Consider the following 18,503-nt stretch of genomic DNA (forward strand, 5'->3'; position numbering starts at 1 on the left):
GTTTCATTGTCATGAATCCATGTTCGTTCTCCCTGGTAAATTGAAAGTCTTCAATACCCATCCTTGATTGTGGATTTTACCAATTTCCCTACTATACATTATGGGGCTAAGTGTCTGATAATTCCTTGGTTTTCCTCTTGTAGACTTCGTAAAAAAATTGTGACTCGAGCAATTTCTCATTTCAGGCGCAGGACTCCTGCGTTGATGGAGATCAGAAAAAACACAGGATGAGGGGAATGGACTAAGATCATAAAATCCCATTGGGCCCATCCAATCCACACCTACACATTGAACAGTATCTCCCCCATTCCAAACCCCATCCCTGAAACCCTGCATTACCCACGGTTAATCTAACTAGCCTTCATATCCTGGACACTATGAACATGGTCAGAGCATGGTCAATCCACCTGACTGACACATATTGGACTGGGGGAGGACACCCACAAGAAAAATGTGCAAATTCTACAAGGCATGGACGAGTTGGACCGAAGGGTCTGTTTCCATGCTGCTCTATGACATTTGTGCGAAGGTGGAATCGAACCTGGGTCCATGGCGCAGTGACGCAACACCACTGAGCTACCGTGCTGCCAGGAGCACATTGGGAAGGAAATGGGACCAAGGATTGGTGTGGGGGCGGGGCCGAGGAAAGGGGCGGTGCAGGATGGGGGCGGGGCAGACTAGAGGGGCGTGGCCAGGGCCGGTGGAAGGCGCAGCCGACGGAAGGGGTGGGATCAAAGGGTAACGGCGGGCGGGGCTAAAGGGAGGGGGCGGTACTGATGGAGGGAGGGGGGCGGCCAGATGAGAGGGGTGTGGCCGAATGTACGGGGCGGGGCCGAGGTTGTTGGGGTGGTGGGCGGGGCCGAGGGTGTTGGGGGTGGTGGGCGGGGCCGAGGGTGTCGGGGTGGTGGGCGGGGCCGAGGGTGTCGGGGTGGTGGGCGGGGCCGAGGGTGTCGGGGTGGTGGGCGGGGCCGAGGGTGTCGGGGTGGTGGGCGGGGCCGAGGGTGTTGGGGGCGGGGGCGGGGCCGAGGGTGTCGGGGTAGTGGGCGGGGCCAGAAGTTGCTGTGATGTTGGGGGTGGGGATAGCGAGAGATGGGTGGGACCCGGATTAAGTATGGGGGGCGGGCCGAGGGGGAGCCGGTCTCGGCCCCAGAGGGGGGTGTGATGCTGTGAGGTGGTGGGGGTGTGATAGTGTCAGGCAGGACTGGCCCAGAGTGTGTGTATGCGCGTGCGCGTGCTCCCTGTGCCGGCTCGGTGTCTCTCTCACTGAGTGACTGTGTCATTGCGCCATGGAGAGGAAACGCACTGACTGTCCGTGTCTGCCGCCAGGCTGGAAAAAGGAGGAGGTGATCCGGAAATCAGGGCTGAGTGCCGGCAAGAGCGATGTTTATTATTACAGGTACTGGGGGAGTGAGGGGGCAATAGGAGGGGGAGGGGAGGGGGTACAGAAGGGGTTAGGGGAGGGGGGCAGGGGAGGGGGATAAGGGAGGGGGGCAGGGGAGGGGGGCAGGGGAGGGGGGTAGGGGAGGGAGGTACAGGAGGGGAGGGGGGTACAGGAGAGGGTTACCGGGTGGGTTAGGGGAGAGGGGTACGGGAGGGGTGTAGGGGAGGGGGGTACGGGAGGGGGTGTCGGGGAGGGGGGTACGGGAGGGGGTGTCGGGGAGGGGGGTACGGGGGTCTACGGGAGGGGGTGTCGGGGAGGGGGGTACGGGAGGGGGTGTCGGGGAGGGGGGCACGGGAGGGGGTGTCGGGGAGGGGGGTACGGGAGGGGGTGTCGGGGAGGGGGGTAGTGGAGGGGGTGTAGGGGAGGGGGGTAGGGGAGGGGGGTAGGGGAGGGGGGTAATGGAGGGGGAGTAGTGGAGGGGGAGTAGTGGAGGGGGGTACGGGAGGGGGTGTAGGGGAGGGGGGTAGGGGAGGGGGTGTAGGGGAGGGGGGTAGGGGAGGGGGTGTAGGGGAGGGGGGTAGGGGAGGGGGTGTAGGGGAGGGGGGTAGGGGAGGGGGTGTAGGGGAGGGGGGTAGGGGAGGGGGTGTAGGGGAGGGGGTGTAGGGGAGGGGGGTAGGGGAGGGGTGTAGTGGAGGGGGTGTAGGGGAGGGGGGTAATGGAGGGGGTGTAGGGGAGGGGGGTAGTGGAGGGGGGGTAGTGGAGGGGGGTACGGGAGGGGGTGTAGGGGAGGGGGGTACGGGAGGGGGTGTAGGGGAGGGGGGTACAGGAGGGGGTGTAGGGGAGGGGGTGTAGGGGAGGGGGTGTAGGGGAGGGGGTGTAGGGGAGGGGGGTAGGGGAGGGGGGTAGTGGAGGGGGTGTAGGGGAGGGGGGTAGTGGAGGGGGTGTAGGGGTGGGGGGTAGTGGAGGGGTTGTAGGGGAGGGGGGTAGTGGAGGGGGTGTAGGGGAGGGGGTGTAGGGGAGGGGGTGTAGGGGAGGGGGTGTAGGGGAGGGGGGTACGGGAGGGGGGTAGTGGAGGGGGGGTAGGGGAGGGGGGTAGGGGAGGGGGTGTAGGGGAGGGGGTGTAGGGGAGGGGGGTAGGGGAGGGGGGTACGGGATGGGGTGTCGGGGAGGGGGGTACGGGAGGGGGTGTCGGGGAGGGGGGTACGGGAGGGGGTGTCGGGGAGGGGGGTACGGGAGGGGGTGTCGGGGAGGGGGTGTAGGGGTGGGGGGTACGGGAGGGGGTGTAGCGGAGGGGGGCGTTGGGGAGGGGGGCGTTGGGGAGTGGGGTGCGGGAGGGGGGCGTAGGGGAGGGGGGCGTAGGGGAGGGGGGCGTAGGGGAGGGGGGTGCGGGAGGGGGGCGTAGGGGAGGGGGGCGTAGGGGAGGGGGGTGCGGGAGGGGGGCGTAGGGGAGGGGGGTGCGGGAGGGGGGCGTAGGGGAGGGGGGTGCGGGAGGGGGGCGTAGGGGAGGGGGGTGCGGGAGGGGGGCGTAGGGGAGGGGGGTGCGGGAGGGGGGCGTAGGGGAGGGGGGTGCGGGAGGGGGGCGTAGGGGAGGGGGGTGCGGGAGGGGGGCGTAGGGGAGGGGGGTGCGGGAGGGGGGCGTAGGGGAGGGGGGTGCGGGAGGGGGGCGTAGGGGAGGGGGGTGCGGGAGGGGGGCGTAGGGGAGGGAGGTGCGGGAGGGGGGCGTAGGGGAGGGGGGTGCGGGAGGGGGGCGTAGGGGAGGGGGGTGCGGGAGGGGGGCGTAGGGGAGGGGGGTGCGGGAGGGGGGCGTAGGGCAGGGGGTGCGGGAGGGGGGCGTAGGGGAGGGGGGTGCGGGAGGGGGGCGTAGGGGAGGGGGTTGCGGGAGGGGGGCGTAGGGGAGGGGGGCGTGCGGGAGGGGGGTGCGGGAGGGGGGCGCGAGAGGGGGGCGTAGGGGAGGGGGGTGCGGGAGGGGGGCGTAGGGGAGGGGGGCGTAGGGGAGGGGGGTGCGGGAGGGGGGTGCGGGAGGGGGGCGTAGGGGAGGGGGGTGCGGGAGGGGGGCGTAGGGGAGGGGGGCGCGGGAGGGGGGCGCGGGAGGGGGGCGTAGGGGAGGGGGGCGCGGGAGGTGGGCGTAGGGGAGGGGGGCGTAGGGGAGGGGGGCGCGGGAGGGGGGCGTAGGGGAGGGGGGCGCGGGAGGGGGGCGTAGGGGAGGGGGGCGTAGGGGAGGGGGGCGTAGGGGAGGGGGGCGTAGGGGAGGGGGGCGTAGGGGAGGGGAGGGCGTAGGGAAGAGGGGGGCGTAGGGGAGAGGGGTGCGGGAGGGGGGGTGCGTAGGGGAGGGGGGGCGTAGGGGATGGGGGGAGCGGGAGGGGGGCGTAGGGGAGGGGGGTGCGGGAGGGGGGTGCGGGAGGGGGGTGCGGGAGGGGGGCGTAGGGGAGGGGGGCGTGGGAGGGGGGCGTGGGAGGGGGGCGTAGGGGAGGGGGGTGCGGGAGGGGGGCGTAGGGGAGGAGGGGGCGTAGGGGAGGGGGGGCGCGGGAGGGGGGGTGCGGGAGGGGGGCATAGGGGAGGGGGGTGCGGCAGGGGGGCGTAGGGGAGGGGGGTGCGGGAGGGGGGCGTAGGGGAGGGGTGGTGCGGCAGGGGGGTGCGGCAGGGGGGTGCGGAAGGGAGGCGTAGGGGAGGGGGTTGCGGGAGGGGGGTGCGGGAGGGGGGCGTAATGGAGGGGGGTGCGGGAGGGGGGCGTAGGGGAGGGGTGTGCGGGAGGGGGGCGTAGGGGAGGGGGTGCGGGAGGGAGGCGTAGGGGAGGGGGGTGCAGGAGGGGGGCGTAGGGGAGGGGGGTGCAGGAGGGGGGCGTAGGGGAGGGGGGTGTGGGAGTGGGGCGTAGGGGGAGGGGGGTGCGGGAGGGGGGTGCGGGAGGGGGGCCGTAGGGGAGGGGGGCGTAGGGGAGGGGGTGCGGGAGTGGGGCGTAGGGGAGGGGGGTGCGGGAGTGGGGCGTAGGGGAGGGGGGTGCGGGAGTGGGGCGTAGGGGCGGGGGGTGCGGGAGTGGGGCGTAGGGGAGGGGGTTGCGGGAGGGGGGCGTAGGGGAGGGGGTTGCGGGAGGGGGGCGTAGGGGAGGGGGTTGCGGGAGGGGGGCGTAGGGGAGGGGGGTGCGGGAGGGGGGCGCGGGAGGGGGCGAAGGGGAGGGGGGTGCGGGAGGGGGGTGCGGGAGGGGGGCGTAGGGGAGGGGGGTGCGGGAGGGGGGCGTAGGGGAGGGGGGTGCGGGAGGGGGGCGTAGGGGAGGGGGGTGCGGGAGGGGGGCGTAGGGGAGGGGGGTGCGGGAGGGGGGCGTAGGGGAGGGGGGTGCGGGAGGGGGGCGTAGGGGAGGGGGGGTGCGGGAGGGGGGCGTAGGGGAGGGGGGTGCGGGAGGGGGCGTGCGGGAGGGGGGTGCGGCAGGAGGGTGCGGGAGGGGGGCGTAGGGGAGGGGGTGCGGGAGGGGGGTGCGGGCGGGGGGCGTAGGTGAGGGGGGTGCGGGAGGGGGGCGTAGGGGAGGAGGGTGCGGGAGGGAGGCGTAATGGAGGGGGGTGCGGGAGGGGGGCGTAGGGGAGGGCTGTGCGGGAGGGGGGCGTAATGGAGGGGGGTGCGGGAGGGGGGCGTAGGGGAGGGGGGTGCGGGAGGGGGGCGTAGGGGAGGGGGGTAGGGGAGGGGGGCGTAGGGGAGGGGGGTAGGGGAGGGGGTGCGGGAGGGGGCCTGCGGGAGGGAGGCGTAGGGGAGGGGAGTGCAGGAGGGGGGCGTAGGGGAGGGGGGTGCGGGAGTGGGGCGTAGGGGAGGGGGGTGCGGGAGTGGGGCGTAGGGGAGGGGGGTGCGGAAGTGGGGCGCGGGAGTGGGGCGTAGGGGGGGGGGTGCGGGAGTGGGGCGCGGGAGTGGGGCGTAGCGGAGGGGGGTGCGGGAGGGGGGCGTAGGGGAGGGGGGTGCGGGAGGGGGGCGTAGGGGAGGGGGGTGCGGGAGGGGGGCGTCGGGGAGGGGGGTGCGGGAGGGGGGCGTCGGGGAGGGGGGTGCGGGAGGGGGGCGTAGGGGAGGGGGGTGCGGGAGGGGGGCGTAGGGGAGGGGGGTGCGGGAGGGGGGCGTAGGGGAGGGGGGTGCGGGAGGGGGGCGTAGGGGAGGGGGGTGCGGGAGGGGGGCGTAGGGGAGGGGGGTGCGGGAGGGGGGCGTAGGGGAGGGGGGTGCGGGAGGGGGGCGTAGGGGAGGGGGGTGCGGGAGGGGGGCGTAGGGGAGGGGGGTGCGGGAGGGGGTTGCGGGAGGGGGGCGTAGGGCAGGGGGTGCGGGAGGGGGGCGTAGGGGAGGGGGGTGCGGGAGGGGGGCGTAGGGGAGGGGGTTGCGGGAGGGGGGCGTAGGGGAGGGGGGCGTGCGGGAGGGGGGCGTAGGGGAGGGGGGTGCGGGAGGGGGGCGCGAGAGGGGGGCGTAGGGGAGGGGGGTGCGGGAGGGGGGCGTAGGGGAGGGGGGTGCGGGAGGGGGGCGTAGGGGAGGGGGGTGCGGGAGGGGGGCGTAGGGGAGGGGGGCGCGGGAGGGGGGCGCGGGAGGGGGCGTAGGGGAGGGGGGCGCGGGAGGGGGGTGCGGGAGGGGGGCGTGGGAGGGGGGCGTAGGGGAGGGGGGTGCGGGAGGTGGGCGTAGGGGAGGGGGGCGTAGGGGAGGGGGGCGCGGGAGGGGGGCGTAGGGGAGGGGGGTGCGGGAGGGGGGCGTAGGGGAGGGGGGTGCGGGAGGTGGGCGTAGGGGAGGGGGGCGTAGGGGAGGGGGTTGCGGGAGGGGGGCGTAGGGGAGGGGGGCATAGGGGAGGGGGGCGTAGGGGAGGGGAGGGCGTAGGGAAGAGGGGGGCGTAGGGGAGAGGGGTGCGGGAGGAGGGGTGCGTAGGGGAGGGGGGGCGTAGGGGATGGGGGGAGCGGGAGGGGGGCGTAGGGGAGGGGGGTGCGGGAGGGGGGTGCGGGAGGGGGGTGCGGGAGGGGGGCGTAGGGGAGGGGGGCGCGGGAGGGGGGCGTAGGGGAGGGGGGCGCGGGAGGGGGGCGTGGGAGGGGGGCGTAGGGGAGGGGGGTGCGGGAGGGGGGCGTAGGGGAGGAGGGGGCGTAGGGGAGGGGGGGCGCGGGAGGGGGGGGCATAGGGGAGGGGGGGTGCGGCAGGGGGGCGTAGGGGAGGGGGGTGCGGGAGGGGGGCGTAGGGGAGGGGTGGTGCGGCAGGGGGGTGCGGAAGGGAGGCGTAGGGGAGGGGGTTGCGGGAGGGGGGGTGCGGGAGGGGGGCGTAATGGAGGGGGGTGCGGGAGGGGGGCGTAGGGGAGGGGTGTGCGGGAGGGGGGCGTAGGGGAGGGGGTGCGGGAGGGAGGCGTAGGGGAGGGGGTGCGGGAGGGGGGCGTAGGGGAGGGGGGTGCAGGAGGGGGGCGTAGGGGAGGGGGGTGTGGGAGTGGGGCGTAGGGGGAGGGGGGTGCGGGAGGGGGGTGCGGGAGGGGGGCCGTAGGGGAGGGGGGCGTAGGGGAGGGGGTGCGGGAGTGGGGCGTAGGGGAGGGGGGTGCGGGAGTGGGGCGTAGGGGAGGGGGGTGCGGGAGTGGGGCGTAGGGGAGGGGGGTGCGGGAGTGGGGCGTAGGGGAGGTTTGTGGGAGGGGGCCGTAGGGGAGGGGGTTGCGGGAGGGGGGCGTAGGGGAGGGGGGTGCGGGAGGGGGGCGCGGGAGGGGGCGAAGGGGAGGGGGGTGCGGGAGGGGGGTGCGGGAGGGGGGCGTAGGGGAGGGGGGTGCGGGAGGGGGGCGTAGGGGAGGGGGGTGCGGGAGGGGGGCGTAGGGGAGGGGGGTGCGGGAGGGGGGCGTAGGGGAGGGGGGTGCGGGAGGGGGGCGTAGGGGAGGGGGGTGCGGGAGGGGGACGTAGGGGAGGGGGGGTGCGGGAGGGGGGCGTAGGGGAGGGGGGTGCGGGAGGGGGCGTGTGGGAGGGGGGTGCGGGGAGGGCGTGCGGGAGGGGGGGTGCGGCAGGAGGGTGCGGGAGGGAGGCGTAGGGGAGGGGGGGTGCGGGAGGGGGGTGCGGGCGGGGGGCGTAGGTGAGGGGGGGTGCGGGAGGGGGGCGTAGGGGAGGAGGGTGCGGGAGGGGGGCGTAATGGAGGGGGGTGCAGGAGGGGGGCGTAGGGGAGGGGGGTGCGGGAGGGGGGCGTAATGGAGGGGGGTGCGGGAGGGGGGCGTAGGGGAGGGGGTTGCGGGAGGGGGGGCGTAGGGGAGGGGGGCGTGCGGGAGGGGGGGCGTAGGGGAGGGGGGTGCGGGAGGGGGGCGCGAGAGGGGGGCGTAGGGGAGGGGGGGTGCGGGAGGGGGGCGTAGGGAGGGGGGGTGCGGGAGGGGGGCGTAGGGGAGGGGGGTGCGGGAGGGGGGCGTAGGGGAGGGGGGTGCGGGAGGGGGGCGTAGGGGAGGGGGGGTGCGGGAGGGGGGCGTAGGGGAGGGGGGCGCGGGAGGGGGGGCGCGGGAGGGGGCGTAGGGGAGGGGGGCGCGGGGAGGGGGGTGCGGGAGGGGGGGCGTGGGAGGGGGGCGTGGGAGGGGGGGCGTAGGGGAGGGGGGTGCGGGAGGTGGGCGTAGGGGAGGGGGGCGTAGGGGAGGGGGGCGCGGGAGGGGGGCGTAGGGGAGGGGGGTGCGGGAGGGGGGGCGTAGGGGAGGGGGGTGCGGGAGGTGGGCGTAGGGGAGGGGGGGCGTAGGGGAGGGGGTTGCGGGAGGGGGGCATAGGGGAGGGGGGCGTAGGGGAGGGGAGGGCGTAGGGAAGAGGGGGGCGTAGGGGAGAGGGGTGCGGGAGGAGGGGTGCGTAGGGGAGGGGGGGGCGTAGGGGATGGGGGGAGCGGGAGGGGGACGTAGGGGAGGGGGGTGCGGGAGGGGGGTGCGGGAGGGGGGTGCGGGAGGGGGGCGTAGGGGAGGGGGGGTGCGGGAGGGGGGCGTAGGGGAGGGGGGGCGCGGGAGGGGGGCGTGGGAGGGGGGCGTAGGGGAGGGGGGGTGCGGGAGGGGGGCGTAGGGGAGGAGGGGGCGTAGGGGAGGGGGGGCGCGGGAGGGGGGGTGCGGGAGGGGGGCATAGGGGAGGGGGGTGCGGCAGGGGGGCGTAGGGGAGGGGGGTGCGGGAGGGGGGCGTAGTGGAGGGGTGGTGCGGCAGGGGGGTGCGGAAGGGAGGCGTAGGGGAGGGGGTTGCGGGAGGGGGGGTGCGGGAGGGGGGCGTAATGGAGGGGGGTGCGGGAGGGGGGCGTAGGGGAGGGGTGTGCGGGAGGGGGGCGTAGGGGAGGGGGGTGCGGGAGGGAGGCGTAGGGGAGGGGGTGCGGGAGGGGGGCGTAGGGGAGGGGGGTGCAGGAGGGGGGCGTAGGGGAGGGGGGTGTGGGAGTGGGGCGTAGGGGGAGGGGGGTGCGGGAGGGGGGGAGCGGGAGGGGGGCCGTAGGGGAGGGGGGCGTAGGGGAGGGGGTGCGGGAGTGGGGCGTAGGGGAGGGGGGTGCGGGAGTGGGGCGTAGGGGAGGGGGGTGCGGGAGTGGGGCGTAGGGGAGGGGGGTGCGGGAGTGGGGCGTAGGGGAGGTTTGTGGGAGGGGGGCGTAGGGGAGGGGGTTGCGGGAGGGGGGCGTAGGGGAGGGGGGTGCGGGAGGGGGGCGCGGGAGGGGGCGAAGGGGAGGGGGGCGTAGGGGAGGGGGGTGCGGGAGGGGGGCGTAGGGGAGGGGGGTGCGGGAGGGGGGCGTAGGGGAGGGGGGTGCGGGAGGGGGGCGTAGGGGAGGGGGGGTGCGGGAGGGGGGCGTAGGGGAGGGGGGTGCGGGAGGGGGGGCGTAGGGGAGGGGGGTGCGGGAGGGGGGCGTAGGGGAGGGGGTTGCGGCAGGGGGGCGTAGGGGAGGGGGGTGCGGGAGGGGGGGCGTAGTGGAGGGGTGGTGCGGCAGGGGGGTGCGGAAGGGAGGCGTAGGGGAGGGGGTTGCGGGAGGGGGGGGTGCGGGAGGGGGGCGTAATGGAGGGGGGTGCGGGAGGGGGGCGTAGGGGAGGGGTGTGCGGGAGGGGGGCGTAGGGGAGGGGGTGCGGGAGGGAGGCGTAGGGGAGGGGGTGCGGGAGGGGGGCGTAGGGGAGGGGGGTGCAGGAGGGGGGCGTAGGGGAGGGGGGGTGTGGGAGTGGGGCGTAGGGGGAGGGGGGTGCGGGAGGGGGGAGCGGGAGGGGGGCCGTAGGGGAGGGGGGCGTAGGGGAGGGGGTGCGGGAGTGGGGCGTAGGGGAGGGGGGGTGCGGGAGTGGGGCGTAGGGGAGGGGGGTGCGGGAGTGGGGCGTAGGGGAGGGGGGTGCGGGAGTGGGGCGTAGGGGAGGTTTGTGGGAGGGGGGCGTAGGGGAGGGGGTTGCGGGAGGGGGGGCGTAGGGGAGGGGGGTGCGGGAGGGGGGCGCGGGAGGGGGCGAAGGGGAGGGGGGGCGTAGGGGAGGGGGGGTGCGGGAGGGGGGCGTAGGGGAGGGGGGGTGCGGGAGGGGGGCGTAGGGGAGGGGGGTGCGGGAGGGGGGGCGTAGGGGAGGGGGGTGCGGGAGGGGGGCGTAGGGGAGGGGGGTGCGGGAGGGGGGCGTAGGGGAGGGGGGGTGCGGGAGGGGGGCGTAGGGGAGGGGGGGTGCGGGGAGGGGGGCGTAGGGGAGGGGGGTGCGGGAGGGGGCGTGTGGGAGGGGGGTGCGGGGAGGGCGTGCGGGAGGGGGGGTGCGGCAGGAGGGTGCGGGAGGGAGGCGTAGGGGAGGGGGGTGCGGGAGGGGGGTGCGGGCGGGGGGCGTAGGTGAGGGGGGTGCGGGAGGGGGGCGTAGGGGAGGAGGGTGCGGGAGGGGGGCGTAATGGAGGGGGGTGCAGGAGGGGGGCGTAGGGGAGGGGGGGTGCGGGAGGGGGGCGTAATGGAGGGGGGTGCGGGAGGGGGGCGTAGGGGAGGGGGTTGCGGGAGGGGGGCGTAGGGGAGGGGGGCGTGCGGGAGGGGGGCGTAGGGGAGGGGGGTGCGGGAGGGGGGCGCGAGAGGGGGGCGTAGGGGAGGGGGGGTGCGGGAGGGGGGCGTAGGGGAGGGGGGTGCGGGAGGGGGGCGTAGGGGAGGGGGGTGCGGGGAGGGGGGCGTAGGGGAGGGGGGTGCGGGAGGGGGGCGTAGGGGAGGGGGGTGCGGGAGGGGGGGCGTAGGGGAGGGGGGCGCGGGAGGGGGGCGCGGGAGGGGGCGTAGGGGAGGGGGGCGCGGGAAGGGGGTGCGGGAGGGGGGCGTGGGAGGGGGGCGTGGGAGGGGGGGCGTAGGGGAGGGGGGTGCGGGAGGTGGGCGTAGGGGAGGGGGGCGTAGGGGAGGGGGGCGCGGGAGGGGGGCGTAGGGGAGGGGTGTGCGGGAGGGGGGCGTAGGGGAGGGGGTGCGGGAGGGAGGCGTAGGGGAGGGGGTGCGGGAGGGGGGCGTAGGGGAGGGGGGGTGCAGGAGGGGGGCGTAGGGGAGGGGGGTGTGGGAGTGGGGCGTAGGGGGAGGGGGGTGCGGGAGGGGGGGAGCGGGAGGGGGGCCGTAGGGGAGGGGGGCGTAGGGGAGGGGGTGCGGGAGTGGGGCGTAGGGGAGGGGGGTGCGGGAGTGGGGCGTAGGGGAGGGGGGTGCGGGAGTGGGGCGTAGGGGAGGTTTGTGGGAGGGGGGCGTAGGGGGGAGGGGGGTTGCGGGAGGGGGGCGTAGGGGAGGGGGGTGCGGGAGGGGGGCGCGGGAGGGGGCGAAGGGGAGGGGGGCGTAGGGGAGGGGGGTGCGGGAGGGGGGCGTAGGGGAGGGGGGTGCGGGAGGGGGGGCGTAGGGGAGGGGGGTGCGGGAGGGGGGCGTAGGGGAGGGGGGTGCGGGAGGGGGGCGTAGGGGAGGCGGGTGCGGGAGGGGGGCGTAGGGGAGGGGGGTGCGGGAGGGGGGCGTAGGGGAGGGGGGTGCGGGAGGGGGGCGTAGGGGAGGGGGGGGTGCGGGAGGGGGGCGTAGGGGAGGGGGGTGCGGGAGGGGGCGTGTGGGAGGGGGGTGCGGGGAGGGCGTGCGGGAGGGGGGGTGCGGCAGGAGGGTGCGGGAGGGAGGCGTAGGGGAGGGGGGTGCGGGGAGGGGGGTGCGGGCGGGGGGCGTAGGTGAGGGGGGTGCGGGAGGGGGGCGTAGGGGAGGAGGGTGCGGGAGGGGGGCGTAATGGAGGGGGGTGCAGGAGGGGGGCGTAGGGGAGGGGGGTGCGGGAGGGGGGCGTAATGGAGGGGGGTGCGGGAGGGGGGGCGTAGGGGAGGGGGGCGTAGGGGAGGGGGGCGTAGGGGAGGGGGTAGGGGAGGGGGTGCGGGAGGGGGGCGTGCGGGAGGGGGGCGTAGGGGAGGGGGGTAGGGGAGGGGGTGCGGGAGGGGGCCTGCGGGAGGGAGGCGTAGGGGAGGGGAGTGCAGGAGGGGGGCGTAGGGGAGGGGGGTGCGGGAGTGGGGCGTAGGGGAGGGGGGTGCGGGAGTGGGGCGTAGGGGAGGGGGGTGCGGGAGTGGGGCGCGGGAGTGGGGCGTAGGGGGGGGGTGCGGGAGTGGGGCGCGGGAGTGGGGCGTAGCGGAGGGGGGTGCGGGAGGGGGGCGTAGGGGAGGGGGGTGCGGGAGGGGGGCGTAGGGGAGGGGGGTGCGGGAGGGGGGGCGTAGGGGAGGGGGGTGCGGGAGGGGGGCGTAGGGGAGGGGGGTGCGGGAGGGGGGCGTAGGGGAGGGGGGTGCGGGAGGGGGGCGTAGGGGAGGGGGGGTGCGGGAGGGGGGCGTAGGGGAGGGGGGTGCGGGAGGGGGGCGTAGGGGAGGGGGGGTGCGGGAGGGAGGCGTAGGGGAGGGGGGGTGCGGGAGGGAGGCGTAGGGGAGGGGGGTGCGGGAGGGAGGCGTAGGGGAGGGGGGTGCGGGAGGGAGGCGTAGGGGAGGGGGGTGCGGGAGGGGGGCGTAGGGGAGGGGGGTGCGGGAGGGGGGCGTAGGGGAGGGGGGTGCGGGAGGGGGGCGTAGGGGAGGGGGCTGCGGGAGGGGGGCGTAGGGGAGGGGGCGTGGGGGAGGGGGGGTGCGGGAGGTGGCGTGGGGGAGGGGGGTGCGGGAGGGGGGCGTAGGGGAGGGGTGCGGGGGAGGGGGGTGCGGGGGGAGGGGGGTGCGGGGGAGGGGGGTAGGGGCGGGGGTTGCAGGAGTGGGGCGTAGGGGCGGGGGGTGCGGGAGGGGGGCGTAGGGGAGGGGGGTGCGGGATGGGGGCGTAGGGGAGGGGGGTGCGGGAGGGGGGCGTAGGGGAGGGGGGTGCGGGAGGGGGGCGCAGGAGGGGGGCGCGGGAGGGGGGCGTAGGGGAGGGGGGGCGCGAGAGGGGGGCGTAGGGGAGGGGGGCGTAGGGGAGGGGGGCGCGGGAGGGGGGCGTAGGGGAGGGGGGCGCGGGAGGGGGGCGTAGGGGAGGGGGGCGCGGGAGGGGGGCGTAGGGGAGGGGGGCGTAGGGAAGGGGGGCGTAGGGGAGGGGGGGCGCGGGAGGGGGACGTAGGGGAGGGGGTGCGGGAGGGGGCGTAGGGGAGGGGGGTGCGGGAGGGGGCGTAGGGGAGGGGGGTGCGGGAGAGATTTAGGGGAGGGGGTTAAGGGAGGGATTTAGGGGACGGGATACGGGAGGGGTTTAGGGGAGGGGGGTACGGGAGGGGTTTGGGGGGGGTACGGGAGGGATTTAGCGGAGGGGGGTACGGGGAGGGGGTTAGGGTAGGGGGGTACGGGGAGGGGGTTAGGGGAGGAGGTACGGGAGGGGGTTAGGGGAGGGGGGTACAGGAGGGGAGGGGGGTAGGCGAGGTGGGGAGAGGGTGGTAGGAGAGGTGGGAGAGGGGAGGGGGGAGAGTGGAGGGGCAGTGGGGAGAGGGGGGCGCAGCGGTGGGGGGGACGGGGGGCGGAGGGGGGAGAGGAGTGGGGCAGGGGGGAGAGGAGGGGGGCGCAGTGGTGGGGGGAGGGGGAGAGGAGGGGGGGCGCAGTGGTGGGGGGAGGGGGAGAGGAGGGGGGCGCAGGGGTGGGGGGAGGGGGAGAGGAGGGGGGCGCAGGGGTGGTGGAGGGGGAGAGGAGGGGGGTGCACGGTTGGGGGGGAGGGGGAGAGGAGGGGGGTGTGGGGGAGAGTAAGGGGCAGCAGGGGTGGGGGGTGAGGGGGAGAGGAAGGGGGTCAGGGGTGGGGGGGGCTGGGGGAGAGGAAGGGGGTTAGGGGTGGGGGGGGGCTGGGGGAGAGGAAGGGGGTCAGGGGTGGGGGGGGCTGGGGGAGAGGAAGGGTGCAGGGGTGGGGGGGAGAGGAAGGGGGCAGGGGTGGGGGGGAGAGGAAGGGGGCAGGGGTGGGGGGGAGAGGAAGGGGGGTCAGGGGTGGGGGGGTGGGGGAGAGAAAGGGGGGGGTCAGGGGTGGGGGGGAGGGGGAGAGAAAGGGGGGGTCAGGGTGGGGGGGAGGGGGAGAGAAAGGGGGGGGTCAGGGGTGGGGGGGAGGGGGAGAGAAAGGGGGGTCAGGGTTGGGGGGGAGGGGGAGAGAAAGGTGGGGTCAGGGGTGGGGGGGAGGGGGAGAGGAAGGGGGTCAGGGGTGGGGGGGGAGGGGGAGAGGAAGGTGGTCAGGGGTGGGGGGGGAGGGGGAGAGGAAGGGGGGGGTCAGGGGTGGGGGGGAGGGGGAGAGGAAGGGGGCAGGGGTGGGGGGGGAGAGGAAGGGGGTCAGGCGTGGTGGGGGAAGGGGAGAGGAAGGGGGGGTCAGGGGCGGGGGGGGAGGTTGAGAGGAAGTGGGGGTCAGGGGCGGGGGGGAGGGGGAGAGGAAGGGGGAGTCAGGGGCGGGGGGGAGGGGGAGAGGAAGGGGGAGTCAGGGGCGGGGGGGAGGGGGAGAGGAAGGGGGGGTCAGGGGCGGGGGGGAGGGGGAGAGGAAGGGGGGGTCAGGGGCGGGGGGGAGGGGGAGAGGAAGGGGGGGTCAGGGGCGGGGGGGGAGGGGGAGAGGAAGGGGGGGTCAGGGGCGTGGGGGAAGGGGGAGAGGAAGGGGGGGTCAGGGGCGGGGGGGAAGGGGGAGAGGAAGGGGGGGAAGGGGGAGAGGAAGGGGGGGGTCAGGGGTGGGGGGGAGGGGGAGAGGAAGGGGGGGTCTGGGGTGGGGGGGAGGGGGAGAGGAGGGGGGTCGGGGTGGGGGGGGAGAGGAAGGGGGGGTCAGGGGTTGGGGGGAGAGGAATATGGGGGTCAGGGGTTGGGGGATAGGATGGGGGGGTCAGGGGTGGGGGGGGAAGAGGAAGGGGGGGTCATGGGTGGGGGGGAAGAGGAAGGGGGGGTCAGGGGTGGGGGGGGGAAGAGGAAGGGGGGGTCAGGGGTGGGGGGGAGAGGAAGGGGGGTCAGGGGTGGGGGGGGAGGGGGAGAGGAAGGGGGGGGTCAGGGGTGGGGGTGGAGGGGGAGAGGAAGGGGGGGGGTCAGGGGTGGGGGTGTGGGGGAGAGGAAGGGGGGGTCAGGGGTGGGGGTGGAGGGGGAGAGGAAGGGGGGGTCAGGGGTGGGGGTGGAGGGGGAGAGAAAGGGGGGGGTCAGGGGTGGGGGTGGAGGGGGAGAGGAAGGGGGGGGTCAGGGGTGGGGGTGGAGGGGGAGAGGAAGGGGGTGTCAGGGGTGTGGGGGGAGGGGGAGAGGAAGGGGGGGGTCAGGGGTGTGGGGGGAGGGGGAGAGGAAGGGGGGCTCAGGGGTGTGGGGGGAGGGGGAGAGGAAGGGGGGGGGTCAGGGGTGTGGGGGGAGGGGGAGAGGAAGGGGGGCTCAGGGGTGTGGGGGGGAGGGGGAGAGGAAGGGGGGCTCAGGGGTGAGGGGGGAGGGGGAGAGGAAGGGGGGGGTCAGGGGTGTGGGGGGAGGGGGAGAGGAAGGGGGGCTCAGGGGTGTGGGGGGAGGGGGAGAGGAAGGGGGGGTCAGGGGTGTGGGGGGAGGGGGAGAGGAAGGGGGGGTCAGGGGTGTGGGGGGAGGGGGAGAGGAAGGGGGGGGTCAGGGGTGTGGGGGGGAGGGGGAGAGGAAGGGGGGTCAGGGGTGTGGGGGGAGGGGGAGAGGAAGGGGGGTCAGGGGTGTGGGGGGAGGGGGAGAGGAAGGGGGGGTCAGGGGTGTGGAGGGAGGGGGAGAGGAAGGGGGGGTCAGGGGTGTTTGGGGAGGGAGAGAGGAAGGGGGGGTCAGGGGTGTGGGGGGGAGGGGGAGAGGAAGGGGGGGTCAGGGGTGGGGGGGTGGGGGAGAGGAAGGGGGGGTCAGGGGTGGGGGGGTGGGGGAGAAGAAGGTGGGGTCAGGGGTGGGGGGGCGGGGGAGAGGAAGGGGGAGTCAGGGGTGGGGGGGCGGGGGAGAGGAAGGGGGGAGTCAGGGGTGTTAGGGGAGGGGGGAAGGAAGGGGGGGTCAGGGGTGGGGGAGAGGAAGGGGGGGTCAGGGGTGGGGGGGGAGGGGGAGAGGAAGGGCGGCAGGGGTGGGGGGGAGGGGGGAGAGGAAGGGGGGCAGGGGTGGTGGGGGGGAGAGGAAGGGGGGGCCAGGGGTGGGGGGGGAGGGGGAGAGGAAGGGGGGGCAGGGGTGGCGGGGGGAGAGGAAGGGGGGGCAGGGGTGGCGGGGGGAGAGGAAGGGGGTGCAGGGGTGGGGGGGAGGGTGAGCGGGAGAGGAAGGGGGGGGCAGGGGTGGCGGGGGGAGAGGAAGGGGGGGGCAGTGGTGGGGGGAGAGGGGGACAGGAAGGGGGCAGGGGTGGGGGGGAGGGGCGAGGAAGGGGGGGCAGGGGTGGGGGGGAGGGGGAGCGGGAGAGGAAGGGGGAGCAGGGGTGGGGGGAGGGGGAGCGGGAGAGGAAGGGGGGGCAGGGGTGGGGGGGAGGGGGGAGCGGGAGAGGAAGGGGGGGCAGGGGTGGGGGGGAGGGGGAGCGGGCGAGGAAGCGGGGGCAGGGGTGGGGGGGAGGGGGAGCGGGAGAGGAAGGGGGCAGGGGTGGGGGGGGAGGGGGGAGCGGGAGAGGAAGGGTGGGGCAGGGGTGACGGGGGAGGGGGAGCGGGAGAGGAAGGGTGGGGCAGGGGTGACGGGGGAGGGGGAGCGGGAGAGGAAGGGTGGGGCAGGGGTGACAGGGGAGGGGGCGGGGGAGAGGAGGGGGGCGGGGGTGACGGGAGGGGGAGAGGAGGGGGGCGGTGGTGACGGGAGGGGGAGAGGAGGGGGGGTGGGGGTGACAGGGGAGGGGGAGAGGGAGAGGAGGGGGGGGGCAGGGGTGACAGACAGGGAGGGGGAGAGGAGGGGGGGGCAGGGGTGACAGGGGAGGGGGCGGGGGAGAGAGGGGGGCGGTGGTGACGGGAGTGGGAGAGGAGGGGGGGTGGGGGTGACAGGGGAGGGGGAGAGGGAGAGGAGGGGGGGGCAGGGGTGACAGGGGAGGGGGAGAGGAGGAGGGGCAGGGGTGACAGGGGAGGGGGAGAGGAGGAGGGGCAGGGGTGACAGGGGAGGGGAGAGGAGGAGGGGCAGGGGTGACAGGGGAGGGGGAGAGGAGGAGGGGCGGGGTTGACAGGGGAGGGGGAGAGGAGGAGGGGCGGGGTTGACAGGGGAGGGGGAGAGGAGGGGGGCGGGGGTGACAGGGGAGGGGGAGAGGGAGAGGAGGGGGGGGCAGGGGTGACAGGGGAGGGGGAGAGGAGGAGGGGCGGGGTTGACAGGGGAGGGGGAGAGGCGGGGGGGCGGGGTGACAGGGGAGGGGGAGAGGGAGAGGAGGGGGTGGCGGGGGTGACAGGGGAGGGGGAGAGGGGGGGCGGGGGTGACGGGAGGGGGAAAGGAGGGGGGCGGGGGTGACGGGGAGGGGGAGAGGAGGGGGAGCGAGTGGAGGTGATAGGGAAGGATGGGGAGAGGAGGGGAGTGAGTGGGGGTGGTAGGGGAGGAGGGGGAGCGGGGTAGGGGAGGAGGGGGAGCGAGTGGGGGTGGTAGGGAAGGAGGGGGAGCGAGTGGAGCGGATAGGGGAGGAGGGGGACCTGTGGAGCGGATGGGGAAGAGGGGGAGCGAATAGTGGGTGTTGACACGGAATGTTCCTGGGTGCTGGGAAGTGGCGGATTGCTCACGTGGGTGCTGGTTGGGAGGGGGGATGTGGGAGGTGGGTGCAATTCTCCCCATGGGTGCTGGGAGGGGGTGTGAAAGGGGTGGTCCTGTGAATGCAATAGGTGTGAGAAGTTTGCTTTGTCTACAGAAGTGATGCATATTACAAGTACAATGAAAGGAACAGTTACTATCAGTACAGCCAGAGACTGATTTACTGAAGATACACCAGAAGGATCAATGATTGTGTGTATGTGTGTGTGTGTGGGTGGGGGTCGGGGGGGCAGCAAGGGAATGTCAATGTGTATTGTGTTAAAAATCTCACAACACCAGGGTATAGTCCAACAGGTTTATTTGGAAGCATAAGCTTTCGAAGTGCTGCTCCTTCATCGGGTAGCTCTGGATAGCAAAAGTTTAGTGTTATGCAACTGAAATGATATATTGAATGATATATTGTTCAATATATCTTTCCAGTTGTATGACACTGTAATCTTTTCCTATAGATTCTGTGTCTTATGATCCCGTTCCATAGCTATCTGATAAGGACCTGCACTTTGAAAACTGGTGCTCCCAAATAAACCTGTTGGACTATAACTATGTGGGAGGTGGGTGCAATTCTCCCATGGGTGCTGGGAGGGGGTTTTTAACTTTGTCCACAGCAGTCCAACATTGTCTCCTCTTAATAATGTGTATAGCGGCTGAGGCATGTTACTAAGAGTACTGCGCTGGGGGACATGTTGCTATGGCAGTGGTGGTGTTACTACAGATTCAGCAGTAGGCTATGTTACTTCAGGTACTGTGTAAATTGCTGCAAGTAAGATGGCTTGAGATATTGCTGTGGGGCCTAATGTTGGCTAAGGCGCTTAAGGTGAGCATGATTTTATCTCTAAGGTTGGGGTGTGGAATAGATATTACTCTGGGCATGATTACTAGTGGGGGAGCACTTTGGGGCCAGTGACCATAATTCAATTCGTTTTAAAATAGTGATGGAAAAGGATAGACCAGATCTAAAAGTTGAAGTTCTAAATTGGAGAAAGACCAATTTTGACAGTATGAGGCAAGAACTTTCAAAAGCTGATTGGGGACAGATGTTCGCAGGTAAAGGGACAGCTGGAAAATGGAAAGCCTTCAGAAATTAGATAACAAGAATCCAGAGAAAGTATATTCCTATCAGGGTGAAAGGGAAGGCTGGTAGGTATAGGGAATGCTGGATGACTAAAGAA

General features: G+C 74.8%; 1 protein-coding gene across 1 annotated transcript in view; it reads left to right on the forward strand.

The window, feature by feature from the left end:
• The first annotated feature begins 1,202 nt into the window (after positions 1–1,202).
• LOC140479858 (methyl-CpG-binding domain protein 2-like) overlaps positions 1,203–18,503 on the forward strand; it is a 113,216-nt gene continuing 95,915 nt past the window's right edge. The window contains exon 1 of the mRNA XM_072574180.1: positions 1,203–1,396. Coding sequence (XP_072430281.1) covers positions 1,287–1,396 — 110 coding nt within the window. The 5' untranslated portion in view covers positions 1,203–1,286. The remainder of the gene's footprint in view (positions 1,397–18,503) is intronic.

This window comes from Chiloscyllium punctatum, chromosome 1, assembly GCF_047496795.1.
Source record: "Chiloscyllium punctatum isolate Juve2018m chromosome 1, sChiPun1.3, whole genome shotgun sequence".
NCBI lineage: Eukaryota > Metazoa > Chordata > Chondrichthyes > Orectolobiformes > Hemiscylliidae > Chiloscyllium > Chiloscyllium punctatum.